Source organism: Bufo gargarizans, chromosome 6 (genome assembly GCF_014858855.1).
Source record: "Bufo gargarizans isolate SCDJY-AF-19 chromosome 6, ASM1485885v1, whole genome shotgun sequence".
Lineage (NCBI taxonomy): Eukaryota > Metazoa > Chordata > Amphibia > Anura > Bufonidae > Bufo > Bufo gargarizans.
Window position 1 is genome coordinate 241708329 of NC_058085.1, and position 16136 is coordinate 241724464.

The 16136-nt window shown below is 42.9% G+C and overlaps 1 protein-coding gene across 2 annotated transcripts in view; it reads right to left on the reverse strand.

Moving 5' to 3' along the window:
• Positions 1-268: 268 nt before the first annotated feature.
• LOC122941369 (oocyte zinc finger protein XlCOF7.1-like) overlaps positions 269-16136 on the reverse strand; it is a 33048-nt gene continuing 17180 nt past the window's right edge. For both annotated transcript variants that reach the window (XM_044298573.1, XM_044298574.1), the window contains exons 3-5: positions 7233-7403; positions 7024-7147; positions 269-1623 (exon numbers count right to left, since the gene is read on the reverse strand). In XM_044298573.1, coding sequence (XP_044154508.1) covers positions 677-1623; positions 7024-7147; positions 7233-7403 — 1242 coding nt within the window. In that variant the 3' untranslated portion in view covers positions 269-676. The remainder of the gene's footprint in view (positions 1624-7023; positions 7148-7232; positions 7404-16136) is intronic.

The window sequence follows — 16136 nt, forward strand, 5'->3', positions numbered from 1 at the left end:
TTCAATTGGCCTTTATAAAAAATATTGAGCTGTTCAGTCACAAAGGTTTAACTGTTTTTTTCTGTGTGACTGGTACTTTCACTTTCTGTTGGTCATCTAATCGCCTTTATTTCTAAACTACTGAGAGGTCATAAACACTTATTTAGGCCATATTCTTATCAATAAGATAAGGATTGAGCTGTAATGAGTGTACATAGGCTTTAAATGTGTCCAAACCTATTCTACTCACAGACTCATGAGACCAGTTACAACAGCATTTTTGAATACATTTTAAGACTGCTTTGGTAAAATATGCCTTATGGCACAAAGCAGTGAGCTCTGAGCTATTATGTAACATCCACAAATGACACCATGGAGAAAACATTGCGCTGCACCACTGTTCAGTGTTTGTCACATGTGATTTGCAATCCTGAGCACAATTTAAGTACACCTTGCTCCAAATACATGATGGGAGTAAAATTCCTGGTATGTTTGAGTCATGTAGGCAATACTTTTAAAACAATAATCTTATTTAATATACGGTATGTAAAATACCTAATGTGTGGGATGTAGGCCATTTACGGCTAAAACACTTGTCAGAATTGCCATAGCCTTTGTGATTTTTACAGGCCTTGTATCCAAAGATATCTAATCTCTTTTTGCCTGCTGTAGACGACCAAATAAATTCCTGGTTTCTTCAAACTAAGAAAACAGCTTCTCTTCTATGAATACGGCGATGTGCGGTAAGGTGAGCACTACAGCTGAAACACTTCCCGCATTCCAAGCAATTAAATGGCTTCTCTCCTGTATGAACCCTACTATGTATAGTGAGATGCGTCTTACGTCGAAAACTTTTTCCACACTCATTGCAAGAAAATGGCTTTTCGTCTGTATGTATTTTCTGGTGTCTAACGCGGTTTGAGTTGTTGGAGAAATACTTTCCACATACATTGCAGATATAAGGTCTCCTGATGGTGTGAGCGTTTTCATGCTTCACACACTCTTCATTGTTGGCAAAGCGTTTCCCACACTCAGAGCAAGCAAATGGCTTTTCTATAGTATGGTTTTTAAGATGACTGCTAAGGTACGTGCTGTTGCTAAAACACATTCCACATTCTGGACAACAATGTATCTTCCGCCCTCCGTGAACTCTTTGATGAAGAACAAGCATTGAGTCAGTGGAAAAACATTCTCCACATTCAGAACAAATAATAGATGGTGGCTCTTCTTGAACAGCTTCATTCTTACGAAGATCAACATTGTCAGGGTAATAATTCTGAAACTCAGCGTCTGCTCCTTGGTCAGCAGAGGAATAGTAGGTTTGTTCTGTGCAAATGTCAATATCAGTGATATCTCCTTTTTCACAAGAGGTCGTTTTCTCTTTAGTAAGAGTCAACGGATAAAGCTGAATATTGTCTGCATAAGTGTCTGTGTCATTTTCATCTTCATCCGACTCCTCTTTAATATGAATAGTTGGACATTCTATATAAAAGTCAGTGTCTGATGAATTTCCTCCATCACACAAGAAAGATTTTGAATTCATATCAGTAGATGGATATTGTGTGGGTACATAAATGTCAGTGGCCGTGAGGTTAACATTTCTTGGTGAGGACAATTTCTCCTTAATTTTGGCTTCTGGTACACCTAAAAAAAAAAGAAAAAAAAAAAAAGAAAAAAAAAAAAAAGGAAAAGAAGAAGAACAACACTAAACTCAAGCCCAGGGTTGTCTATGTGGTATGCTGCTGAAAGTGGTTTTTTCTATACACTAATCCTTGAAAACAGATCTGGGCAACATACATTGAATACATCTGTAGAAATGGCTATATTTAACCCCTTTCCCCTGTATGCAATTTGTAGTCTACTGACCAAGCAATTCTTTACATTTTTTCATCATCGCTATCCAAGTGCTATGACTTTTTTATTTTTCTGTCTTCTGTCTACGTAGCTGTATGGAGGCTTGATTCCACAGAACTAGTATTCGTTTTTAATGGCACAATTTTGGGGTAGATATAATTATTAACTTTTATTAACTCTTTCTGGGGAAGAATAGAAAAAAAAACCAGCAATATCACCACTGACATTTTACGTTGCACATTTTCCAACATTTGCAGCATAAATAATGTGATAACTTTACTCTCTGGAATTGGATTAAAAATTGGCTTCACGGTCGTATCCAAAGAGTTGTGGTCAATTATTCCTACTCTAAATGCTTCTAGTTATAAGCGGTGTACCCCAAGGTTCGGTGCTATGTCAGCTATTATTTAACTTATTCATTAATGACAAGATGGGATTAATAGTGTTGTTTCTATTTTTGCAGATGACACCAAACTTTGTAATAATGTACAGTCTATGGAAGATGTTAAGTTACAAACTGACTTGGACAAACTTACTGTTTGGGGCTCCACTTCGCAAATGAGGTTCAATATATATAAATGTAAAGTAAACTGTAGAGTCATTGGTTGAGAAGGATCTGGGTGTGTTAGTAATTCATAGACTAAACAGCATGCAACGCCAGTCAGCTGCCTCTAAGGCCAACAGAATGTTGTCTTGTATTAAAAGAGGTATGGACTCGCGGGACAGGGGTGTAATATTGCCACTATACAGCCTCACCTGGAATACACGGTCGAGTTCTGGGCACCAGTCCATAAAAAGGATGCCCTGGAGTTTAGGCGAAGTGCAAAGGAGAGCAACTAAACTCATAAAGGGCCTGTAAATTCTTAGCTATGAGGAAAGATTAAACAAAAGGAATTTGTTTAGCCTTGAAAAAAGATGTCTAAGGGGGGGACATGATTAACCTGTACAAATATATAAACGGACCATACAAAAAAATATCGAAGGAAGCTGGAGAAAAAAAGATTGAGTCATAAGAGGCGACAAGCATTCTTTACAGTAAGATCTGCAAATTTCTGGAATAGCCTGCTGCAGGAGTTGGTCACAGCAAATACAGGAGATGGCTTCAAAAAAAGTTTAGATAACTTTTTAATTCAAAATAACTTTGAGGCTTATGATAATGTATAGAAATCTTGTTTTGCACACCCTTTCTCTTTGGCCCAACCCCTATATATCTATCTATAGTACAGACCAAAAGTTTGGACACACCTTCTCATTCAAAGAGTTTTCTTTATTTTCATGACTATGAAAATTGTAAATTCACACTGAAAGCATCAAAACTATAAATTAACACATGTGGAATGATATACACATAACAAAATAGTGTGAAACAACTGAAAATATGTCATATTCTAGGTTCTTCAAAGTAGCCACCTTTTGCTTTGATTACTGCTTTGCACAATCTTGGCATTCTCTTGTTGAGCTTCAAGAGGCAGTCACCTGAAATGGTTTTCACTTCACAGGTGTGCCCTGTCAGGTTTAATAAGTGGGATTTCTTGCCTTATAAATGGGGTTGGGACCATCAGTTGCGTTGTGGAGAAGTCAGGTGGATATACAGCTGATAGTCCTACTGAATAGACTGTTAGAATTTGTATTATGGCAAGAAAAAAGCAGCTAAGTAAAGAAAAACGAGTGGCCATCATTACTTTAAGAAATGAAGGTCAGTCAGTCCGAAAAATTGGGAAAACTTTGAATGTGTCCCCAAGTGCAGTCACAAAAACCATAAAGCGCTACAAAGAAACTGGCTCACATGCGGACCACCCCAGGAAAGGAAAACCAAGAGTCATCTCTGCTGCGGAGGATAAGTTAATCCGAGTCACCAGCCTAAGAAATCGCAGGTTAACAGCAGCTCAGATTAGAGACCAGGTCAATGCCACACAGAGTTCTAGCAGCAGACACATCTCTAGAACAACTGTTAAGAGGAGACTGTGTGAATCAGGCCTTCATGGTAGAATATCTGCTAGGAAACCACTGCTAAGGACAGGCAACAAGCAGAAGAGACTTGTTTGGGATAAAGAACACAAGGAATGGACATTAGACCAGTGGAAATCTGTGCTTTGGTCTGATGAGTCCAAATTTGAGATCTTTGGTCTTTGTGCGACGCAGAAAAGGTGAACGGATGGACTCTACATGCCTGGTTCCCACCGTGAAGCATGGAGGAGATGGTGTGGGGGTGCTTTGCTGGTGACACTGTTGGGGATTTATTTAAAATTGAAGGCATACTGAACCAGCATGGCTACCACAGCATCTTGCAGCGGCATGCCATTCCATCCGGTTTGCGTTTAGTTGGACCATCATTTATTTTTCAACAGGACAATGACCCCAAACACACCTCCAGGCTGTGTAAGGGCTCTTTGACCATGAAGGAGAGTGATGGGGTGCTGCGCCAGATGACCTGGCCTCCACAGTCACCGGACCTGAACCCAATAGAGATGGTTTGGGGTGAGCTGGACCGCAGAGTGAAGGCAAAAGGGCCAACAAGTGCTAAGCATCTCTGGGAACTCCTTCAAGACTGTTGGAAGACCATTTCAGGTGACTACCTCTTGAAGCTCATCAAGAGAATGCCAAGAGTGTGCAAAGCAGTAATCAAAGCAAAAGGTGGCTACTTTCAAGAACCTAGAATATGACATATTTTCAGTTGTTTCACACTTTTTTGTTATGTATATAATTCCACATGTTTTAATTCATAGTTTTGATGCCTTCAGTGGGAATCTACAATTTTCATAGTCATCAAATGAAAGAAAACTCTTTGAATGAGAAGGTGTGTCCAAACTTTTGGACTTATTTTCATAATTGCGGTCAACTGGATAAATTACCTGAAAATTATATAGTTTGGGTCTTTATGGATGCGGCAATACAAAATACGTGGAAGGGATCTTATTTTTTTTCAATTTTTCCCACTGAAAAGCTGTTTTTCTATGGAAAAAGGGTGTGTGTTTTAACCTTGGAGATATACTTTTAAATAAAACTTTAATTACTTATTTTTTCACCATTTATTAGTCCTTCAAGGCAACTTTCACATGCGATCCTTTAACCTCTCACACTTTTGTAGTGCAGTGTACTATGCTGTCAGTATGATACTGACAGGCACTCTATTAGGCTGCACCTCTGGCACAGCCTAATAGGGAATATACACAGGGCAGACCTTTATTGGAGCCCCAGCTGCAGTGTACAGATATTGGAACCCCACAATCTCATTCATGGTGGAGCCGATGCCTGACAGAGCGAACCCCTCCCTCTGAACCCACCTCTGACAGAGGCATGTAAAGGGTTAAACAGCAGGAATAGGCACTTCTGCCAATCCGGGCCATTAGGGAAGGAGCCTGGCTGTCAAACACAAACCATGGGAGACCCAAGCAGCGCTTATTGTACGCTGTTGTGGGAAGGTGGCAGCCTAGAATAAGGCCCCTTAATGACCAATGTAAAAAGGCATAGTGGCCGTCATTAAGGGTTAAATACCTACTGTCTACAATATTAAATGTGTTGTCAAGGATCAGAAAAATATGCCTGCTTTCTTCCAAAAACAGGACCAGACCCGTTCAGATTGTGTGTGGTATTATAGATTAGCACCATACATTAATTCTTTACACCCACTTGTTTAAGACCATATGAATGCTAGAATGGTAAGGATCTCAGAATGGTTAATGAAGAATAGTGAATGCTCTTGTTGTACAAAGGTTGACTAAATTCTATATCCCAGCTTGGCACATGTGATACAAAGTGGGGAAAATCATCAGAGCAGTCAGCTTGGCCTTCGTGAATTTGAGGAATGCTTGACTGCCAATCCATTCAAAATTTCTACTTACCAAGGTTTAATGACTTTTTTAGGTAATGGAGTGCGTGGTTTATGGAGTTTTGAAGGGGGGAGGAGGGGTTGTTGAGAGAGTTAAGTCCCCCATTCTAACCCAGTGGTCCACCAAAATAAAATGGCCTCTGGATACAATATTTTTAACTTACTATGATATCTTATGAGCAGTCATAAGTTGAAACTAGACTCAACATACATTACCTCAGACTCTGATCCAATCAACCTAGCCATTTCTCTGGTAAAACACCTGTATCGGCTCTCTGGTTGGTTCCATTTACAGTACAGTTCAGTAGTACTACATGTCCTGTACTGCCCTCTGTGCTAAGATAAGCTGCTCTTTCGGATGCCAGGTGACGGCAGCACCATTTCATTTTTCTGATACACTGGGTGCTATAAAGGACCCTGTAGAAGCTCCTGCTCTCCTCATAGAAAGTGATTTACAGCTTCCAGCAGCAATTACTGACTGTTATATGTAAGGAACTGCTTAACTGTCATAGTTATCTGCTTATTTTTCTTACATTTTCATTCCCCTTTATCCTGGGATGACATTTTGGCGCTTTTAAACCAATTACTAGTTTTCCATAAAGTTACAATTGTTTCAGGCTGCTTGCACACTTGCGGTAGCAGGGTCTGGCATGCTGTAGTTTTTGTCCGGCCGCCTCTCAGTATGTTTGCTGTGCTGCGGCCGGACCTCCAGTCCACCCCCATTATAGTGAATGGGGCCGAAATTGACTTCCGGTGGCACGGTGGGCTAGCGTCAGCATGGATCCAGCAGGCTGTTCCTCCGCCAGAACAGCCTGCCTAACCCTGCTACCACAGTGTGAAAGTATCCTTACAATGGTCATTGTGGAACCAATTAATATTGTAACTTAAGAGAACACTGTACTATCCAGTGGACAGGTAAAAGTGCTTATTAGCGTTGAGCGAAGCAAGCTTCGGATGCTTCATACAAAGTCACTTCATTCTAAAACTTCGGAATAATACTGTATGGAGATCCGTCTCCGTACAGTATTAGAATCTATGGGCTCCGATGAGCTGAAGTAAGTTATTCTCGAAGTGGAAAATCACTTTAAAACTTGAAACCAAACTCTGCTTCGCTTCCAACTGGTACTTCGAAACATCCAAAGCTCGCCGTGCGAATCATATTCTGCTGTGTAGATGGTAAAGGATGCTCAATAGATGATTGCAGAATACAAGAGACAGGCACAGGTAGAAGCAGCACAATAGTTACAAGATGTGTGTATCTGCTTAAAATTTAGACATCCATGTCACCCAAACTGTGCCTAATTTGCTAGTAACAGTGATAATACTTTGTGTGTAATGCAATGGGATTGTTCTTCTTTTACCTGGAGATGTGAGAAGCTTGCAATTCTCCATCATGATGTCCTTGTACACATCCTGATGTCCTTCTATATACTCCCACTCCTCCATGGAGAAATAGACAGTGACATCCTGACATCTTATAGGAACCTGACACAAACAATGATACCGGCATCATTCAGACATCTCTCTTGATGTTACTATATAATGTCCCAGTATTCCCGGCAGCGCTCACCTCTCCAGTCAGCAGCTCAATGATCTTGTTGGTGAGGTCCAGGATCTTCTGATCATTGTTCCCCTTATCTAACAATATAATGGAACTCTGGGTACTTCTACAACCTCTTGTCAAATAGGAATGGCTGCTAGGTGTCACACGTTCACCACACTTGTTTACAACTGTACAGTCCTATTAATATAAAGCATCATTCTGTAAGGCTGTACTCAGCTTTCTGAACCAGAATACTATATATCAAAATCTCAAATACAATTACAAATTATATATATATATATATATATATATATATATATATACACACACACATACATATACACAGGTTATAGAGAGTTCTATATGACATTAGTGCATGAAATAGGAATAAGAAAGTTGAGTCACCATCCTGAAACTCACACTGATGGAACTAGCACTTATTTTTTTGCCCCCTGCATGCCAGGAGACATGGCTTACTTTTTTCGTTCTCATAGCAAATTCAGAGCTAGTTTTTTGTGGGACAAGTTGTAATTTGTAATGGCATCACTTAATATTCCATATGACATAGTAAGAAGCTGGGAAATCTAAATGGTCTGGATTTGGGGAAAAAATTCCACCTGTCATTCTTTAACCACCTCCCATCCGCACGTTGACTATAACTGTCCGGGAGGTAGTTCTCTATTTCTGAATGGATGTTCCAGAACGCCCGTTTAGAAACTGCAGCTGCTGATCGGGTTGCCCGCTGTCAGTGACAGCAGGGCAACCCAGAGAGAAGTGTTAAAAAATAATAAAGAAAAAAAGAAAAAGGTTTCACATGTAAAAAAAAAAAAAAATTCCCCAAGTAAGGAATTATTATTTTTTTAAATAGAAAAAATTTAATAAAATAGACATATTTGGTATTGCCGCGTTATTTAAAAAAATAAAAATAACTGTCAAAAAAAGCCATTTTTGTCACCTTGCATCACTAAAGGTGCAACACCAAGTGATCAAAAAGGCGTATGTCCCACAAAATGGTAACAATAAAACGGTCACCTCAACCCGCAAAAAATGAGCCCCTACATAAGAAAATCTCTGGAAAAAAAACCTGAAAACTATAGCTCTTAGAACATGGAGACACTAAAACATAATTTTTTGGGTTTAAAAAATGCTATTATTGTGTTAAAGTGAAATAAATAAAAAAAGTATACATATTAGGTATTGCCGCGTCCGTAAAAACCAGCTCTATGAAAATATTACATGACCTAACCCCTTGGGTGAACACCGTAAAAAAAAAAAATTTTTGTCACCTTACATCACAAAAAGTGCAACACCAAGTGATCAAAAAGGCGTATGTCCCTCAAAACGGCACCAATAAAACCGTCACCTATAAAACCGTCACCTCATCCCGCAAAAAATGAGCCCCTACATAAGAAATTCTCTCAAAAAATAAAAAAACTATAGCTCTCAGAACATGGACGCATTAAAACATAATTTTTTGTTTCAAAATGCTATTATTGTCTGCTCTATAAAAATGTCACTTGACTGAACCCCTCAGGTGAACGCTGTAAAAATAAATAAATAAATAAAAACTGTGCTAAAACAATCAATTTTTTGGTCACCTTGCCCAATAAAGTGCTATAATGAATAAACAAAAAAATCATATGTACCCAAAAATAGTACCAATAAAACTGGCACCTTATCCCCTAGTTTCCAAAATGGGATCACTTCTTGGGAGTTTCTACTGTAAGGGTGCAACAGGGGGGCTTCAAATGGGACATGGCATCTAAAAACCATGTGGAGTTCCTTTTCTTCTGCGCCCTGCCGTGTGCCCATAAAGCAGTTTATGACCACATGTGGGTGTTTATGTAAACCGCAGAATCTGGGTAATAAATATTGAGTTTTGTTTGGCTGTTAACCATCGATGTGTTAAAGAAAAAAATTGGATTCAAATGGAAAATCTGCCAAAAAAGTGACATTTAAAAATTTGATCTCCATTTTCCTTTAATTCTTATGGAACGCCTAAAGGGTTAACAAAGTTTGTAAAATCGTTTTTTAAGTAACTTAAGGGGTGTAGTTTCTACAATGGGGTCATTTATGGGGGTATCCACTATGTTCGCCCCCTAAAGTGACTTCAGACCTTAATTGGTCCTTAAAAAGTGGGTTTTGGCAATTTTCTTAAAAATTTTAAGAATTGCTTCTAAACTTCTAACGTCTTAAAAAAAAAAATTACATTTCCAAAATGATGCCAACATAAAGTAGACATATGGGGAATGTTAAGTAATAAATATTTTATGAGGTATCACTTTCTGTTTTAAAAGCAGAGAAATTGAAATTTAGAAAAATGCGAATTTAGAAAATTTTTTGGTAAATTTGGGATTTTTTCATAAATAAAGGTGAAATATATTGACTCAAATTTATGACTATCATGAAGTACAATGTGTCACGAGAAAACAATTTCTGAATGACTTGAATAAGTAAAGGCATTCCAAAGTTATTACCACATAAAGTGAGATATGTCAGTTTTGCAAAATTAGGCCTGGTCAGGAAGGGGGCAAATGGCCCAGATGGGAAGTGGTAAAGGAGTTTCATTTTTACAGTGTTTCCTATGCGGTAAAACTGACATGTAAGGCTACATGCACACGAACGTTAGGGCTCCGTGGACCGCAATGCACGGGCACAGACCGTGGGGCAGCCGCATGCAGACCTATTCACTTGAATGGGGTAAGCGATCCACATCCGACGGTCCACAACGCAAAAAAGGAGTGCATGCGCTACTTTTTTTCTATGCGTAGGCACGGCCAGAAGCACCACGGAAGCACTCCGTAGTGCTTCCTTGGGGTTCCGATCCGTGATGCGGAATGCACACATCCGATGGCCGTGTATTGCGGACCTGCTGTATGCGGGCCACAATACAGCCACGGGGGGCACACGGTCGTGTGCATGCAGCCTTAACTTCATTCTGTGGTCCAGAACGATTACATCAATATCAAATGTCTTTGCACCGCCATATTCTGACATCCATAACTTTTTAATATTTAAGTCTATAGAGCTGTCAAGGGGCTCATTTCTGTGGGGTGATCTGTAGTTTTTATTTATGAATTATTAATCAATTTTTATTCAATCTTTTTGGAAGGTGAACCAAAAAACAGCAACTCAGCCACTTTTGTCTATTACGACATTCACCATATGGGATAAATACTTTTATAGTAACAGTTTATAAGTAGGGCTGCAACGATTAATCGATGTAATCGATTATATTCGATAACTGGATTCGTTGTCGACGAATCCAGTTATCGAATAATCGCCGATTCGTTGCTATGCGGGCGGGCGGGCGGTCCCTGCATCTTTATTTTACCTTTTTACAATGACGCTCCTGTAACAGCCAGGCAGAGCGGACGGCGGCGTAACGTCACTCACTCAAGTGACATGCCTGCTCTGCCTCCTTCATTCATGAGGTGGGCGGAGCAGCTGTTTTGTAATTTTGTCGTTTTTGCCGATTAATCGATTAATCGTAGAAATTAATCGGCAACTAATCGATTATTCAAATAATCGTTAGCTGCAGCCCTATTTATAAGGCCGAATAAAGACATTTGTCCATCCAGTTCGGCCTGTCATCCTGCAAGGATTCTAACATTTTCGGATGCAACAATACCAGTGATCTTTATTGTTTTTCTAATTTGTAAAATAGGGAAAGGGAGTGATTTAAATTCTATGCTGGTCTGACCGAGCTGTTTGAGGTGTTGGGACCTGTGGTGATGTGAGGGGAGCCAAACAGACCACCAGTAGAGAGGATTAATCCAGAGGTCGCAATAAATTTTTTCCAGAAGAATAAACATACTCCTCTTCACAATTTTGCGAAATATTTTTTGCTGAGGAGGAGTACAAATTTTGCGGTAAATCATATATATAATACATGGCGCTGCCATACACAGCGCCCACCTGGCGCTGCCATACACAGCGCCCACCTGGCGCTGCCATACACAGCGCCCACCTGGCGCTGCCATACACAGCGCCCACCTGACGCTGCCATACACAGCGCCCACCTGACGCTGCCATACACAGCGCCCACCTGACGCTGCCATACACAGCGCCCACCTGACGCTGCCATACACAAATGCCCACAGTGCATATTCTGAGTTTTCAACTGACCCATTGAAAGTCAATGGGCCCTGCAGAAAATCACGGAAAACGGAACAACGGACACGGATCCACACAACGGTCGTGTGCATGAGGCCTAATAGTAACCTTATTTAAGTAACCCTTCACACAATAGGCAACATGGGGTTAATGTGAAGAGGTACATGAAGGAATTGCTTATTATTAATGTGAGGCACAAGGTTTAATCAATTTGGACCTCCATATGCCTCATATTATTTGTAAGTGACCCCCATCATGTACCCACACATTAACCCCATTTTGCCCATTATGTGAGGTGTTACTGGATGACGACCACACCCCCTTAACAGTGTCCTCCTCCCTTTACACTGATCTCCACAGGACCATGCCTTATTAACAGTGACCTCCACAGCAGCAAACCCCCTTAACAGTGACTTCCACAGCACTCCACTCGCTTAACGGTGACCTCCACAGCACCCTGCCTCCTTAAAGGGGTTGTCCGGGTTCAGAGCTGAACCCAAACATAACCATATTTTTACTCAGGCAGCCCCCTGAGGCTAGCATCGGAGCTGACGTCACCGGCTTTAATGGGCGTGCTTTAGTGCTGTCCTGACTAGGGCAGCGCTAAAGCCCGCCAATCAGTGCCAGTGACGTCACCGGGCTTCCTGGCAGCCCCATGGAGAGCCCGGTTCGTCACCGGAACTCCTGAAAATGCCTTTGCCCCGTGCGATTTAGCGCACGGCAAAGGAGAGCATCAGATTATGAACTGCTCCGATGCTCAAGTCAGGGGGGCTGCCTGGGTGAAAATGGAGGTATGTCTGGGTTCAGCTCTGAACCCGGACAACCCCTTTAACAGTGACCTCGCCCCTTAACAGTGACCTCCACAGCACCCCGCTTCCTTAAAGGGGTTGTCCGAGTTATGAAAGAAAATAATATAGCACTGAAAATCTGATATATAACTGAGCTAAGCAAGTTTTATGCAAAAAATATATATATTTTTCCTCATTTCCCTGGTTCTTTTCTGGCCCTTTGTTTACATACAATAAAAACAACCTCTGCCCCTCCCCCTGCTCTGTTAAGGGAGTGGATACAAGAGCTGCCCTGAGTGAAAAGTCTGCCTGCTGGGAGACTCTGCAGCATGTTGTATGTGTAGGACTACAAGTCCCGTCTGTATAATGACACTGCTAAGGGAGTGGATACAAGAGCTGCCCTGAGTGCTGGGAGACTCTGCAGAATGTTGTATGTGTAGGACTACAAGTCCCACCTGTATAATGACACTGCTAAGGGAGTGGATACAAGAGCTGCCCTGAGTGACATGTCTGCCTGCTGGGAGACTCTGCAGCATGTTGTATGTGTAGGACTACAAGTCCCAGCTGTATAATGACACTGCTAAGGGAGTGGATACAAGAGCTGCCCTGAGTGACATGTCTGCCTGCTGGGAGACTCTGCAGAATGTTGTATGTGTAGGACTACAAGTCCCACCTGTATAATAACACAGCTAAGGGAGTGGATACAAGAGCTGCCCTGAGTGCTGGGAGACTCTGCAGCATGTTGTAAGTGTAGAACTATCCCAGCTGTATAATGACACTGCTAATACACACATGATCTTCCCCCTACCTTCTTGTGCAATGCTCTCTCTACTATATTAGCTCCAGTGCCCAGCATTGTCTCCTCACTGCTGTGCAGCTGAAGGGGTTAAGAATCCTAGCAGAGAGTAGACTGTGACGTCTGGTTTACAGGCTTGTAAACGACCTTTATCAGAGCAGGGAGAGAAGCGGACATCATAGGTCATATGACCCTCAGTGAAATCTGAGAAACCAGCCACTGCAGATAAAGTGAGTGAATTGGAAAGCTGTTACATCTGCTTAGTTAGGAACATAGAAAGAACAAAAAAATAACTCGGACTAACCCCTTTAAAGGGATTGTCTCACTTCAGTAACTGGCATTTATCATGTAGAGAAAGTTAATACAAGGCACTTACTAATGTATTGTGATTGTCCATATTGCCTGCTGGATTCATTCTTCCATCACATTATACACTGCTCGTTTACAGACTACCCTGCAATCCATCAGTGATGGTCGTGCTTGCACACTATATGAAAAAGCATCAGCCTCTCTGGTGGCCGGGACCAAGGGAGCACACATAGGCTAGTGCTTTTTCCTATATTGTGCAAGCACGACCACCACTAATAGATTGCAGGGTGGTCTGTAACCGTGGAAACGAGCAGTGTATAATGTGATGGAAGAATGAATCCAGTCAGCAAAGGAGGCAATATGGATAATAACAATACATTAGTAAGTGGCTTGTATTAACTTTCTCTACATTATAAATGCCACTTACTGAAGTGAGACAATCCCATTAACTGTGACCTGTATTGTCGCTGTGTCTTCGAAGAGTCAATGATGGTACATTGGCGGCTGGAGATTTAGGCATAATTACGCTTGGTCCCATCAGGTCTTGAGAAAGCTTCAGGAGGCAAGAAACAGCCTAGGCCAGTACCATCTCTTATCCAGTCCCAGAAGCATATTGCTCTTTTGGACTAACTAATGGAACTGATTAGATTGGTGAGTGTCGTGGTGTTTTTTTTTTTTTTTTTCTATTTTTCCTCATTTATGTTTTCCTGCAGGTCTGCCCACCTGCTGCGCTCCCAGAATGCATTCTTCCAGTTTTAAGCATCTTCACCTTTAGTATATTGTTTGGTGCTTAAAGGGGTTGGCCACTATCTGTATCTGGCTGCACATGTGCTAGGAACAGCTCGTGATAGGCATTATAAGCATCGGCACCGATATCCAATGGTTTAATGTGCCTGATTTATGCTTGCAGAACTGCTCATCTGAATCCTATACTTCAGCGGCCACCATTCACTTTCAATGGGACAGATAGGGGAACTAGCCCATGAGCACTCTGTCCCCAGTGTAAGTGAATGGAGGCCGCTAAAGTACAGGAACCAGGTGAGCAGTCCTGTAAATAACTTTAAATTAGTCATATTAAACAATTGGATATCGGTGCTGATGCTTATAATGCCCATCACTAGCCAGTGATCAATTTACTGATACACTTCCACCTGGACTAGCAGAGGCACAATGGAGCATGCTAAGAAAAGATGATCCAGTATTGTTAATTCATGAGAAAAACAAGCATTTACTAAGGCTACTTTCACACTTGCGTTCGGGGCTCCGCTTGTGAATTCTGTTTAAAGGCTCTCACAAGCGGCCCGAACGGATCCGTCCAGCCCCAATGCATTCTGAGTGGATAAGGATCCGCTCAGAATGCATCAGTCTGGCAGCGTTTGGCCTCCGTTCCGCTCAGCAGGCGGACACCTGAACGCAGCTTGCAGCGTTTTGGTGTCCGCCTGGCCGCGCGGAGCCAAACGGATCCGTCCAGACTTACAATGGAAGTCAATGGGGACAGATCCTTCTATCCTGGCCCAGCTTTGACATGGATCCGTTAGAAACCGTTCACGTCTCTGCGCATGCCCAGTAACTTCCTGGAACTGTGCGGTGCTTCTGGCACTGCAGGGGTTTTTGTGGCTGGAACTGTGCGGTGCTTCTGGCACTGCAGGGGTTTTTGTGGCTGGAAGTGTGCGGTGCTTCTGGCACAGCGGGGGTGTTTGTGGCTGTAACTGTGCTTGCTGCTGGCACTGCGGGGGTGTTTGTGGCTGGAACTGTGGGGGCTGCTGGCATTGGGGGGGCTGAGGGCACTGTGGGAAGGTTGTTTGGAACTGGGGGCCTGATGTCATTGTGGGGGGCTGGTGGCACTATGCGGGGCTGCTGTCTCTGGGGGTGTTTATGGCACTTGGGGGTAGAGTTGGGCGATATACCGGTATCACGATATACCGCGGTATTAATAAAACGGCGATATGCCGATATCGCCGTTTCCTAAATACTGCTGTATTTTGTGACGTCATCAAAGAGGTCAGCGCACATTGTGCGCTGACCTCTTCTAAACGTGCGTCCGCCCGCTTGCCCATTTGTCTCGCTTCTAACAACTCACCTTCAGGAACTGACTGATCACTTACCGCCCGCCCCTGCACCTTGCATAGCGCTGGGTAACATAACATTACTTCCTCTCGCTCCTGGCCTGCCTCCTTCTTGCTCCGCCTCCCTTAGTCAAGTCTCCACCCACCATCTGACATCATCACCGTCGTCACCCACCAGTGTGTGGCGATCCCCTGTGTGAGTACTGTACTTTTCCTGCGGCTGCCGCATTAGTGCGTTCTGTCTGATGACGAAGTTATAAACTTACTACTTCCCGCAGCGGCCGCCCCGGCTCTCCCTCCTCCTCGCTCCCATAAGACCTTATTATAACGCTCCTTGTGGCCCCCCCATACAGTGCAATGCCTCCTTGTGGCCCCCCATACAGTGTAACGCCTCCTTGTGGCCCCCCATACAGTGTAACGCCTCCTTGTGGCCCCCCATACAGTGTGACGCCTCCTTGTGGCCCCCCATACAGTGTGACGCCTCCTTGTGGCCCCCATACAGTGTGACGCCTCCTTGCGGCCCCCCCATACAGTGTAACGCCTCCTTGTGGCCCCCATACAGTGCAACGCCTCCTTGTGGGCCCCCCCCATACAGTGCAACGCCTCCTTGTGGCCCCCCATACAGTGCAACGCCTCCTTGTGGCCCCCCATACAGTGCAATGTCTCCTTGTGGCCCCCCATACAGTGCAACGTCTCCTTGTGGCCCCCCATACAGTGCAACGTCTCCTTGTGGCCCCCCATACAGTGCAACGTCTCCTTGTGGCCCCCCATACAGTGCAACGTCTCCTTGTTGGCCCCCCATACAGTGCAACGTCTCCTTGTGGCCCCCCATACAGTGCAATGCCTCCTTGTGGCC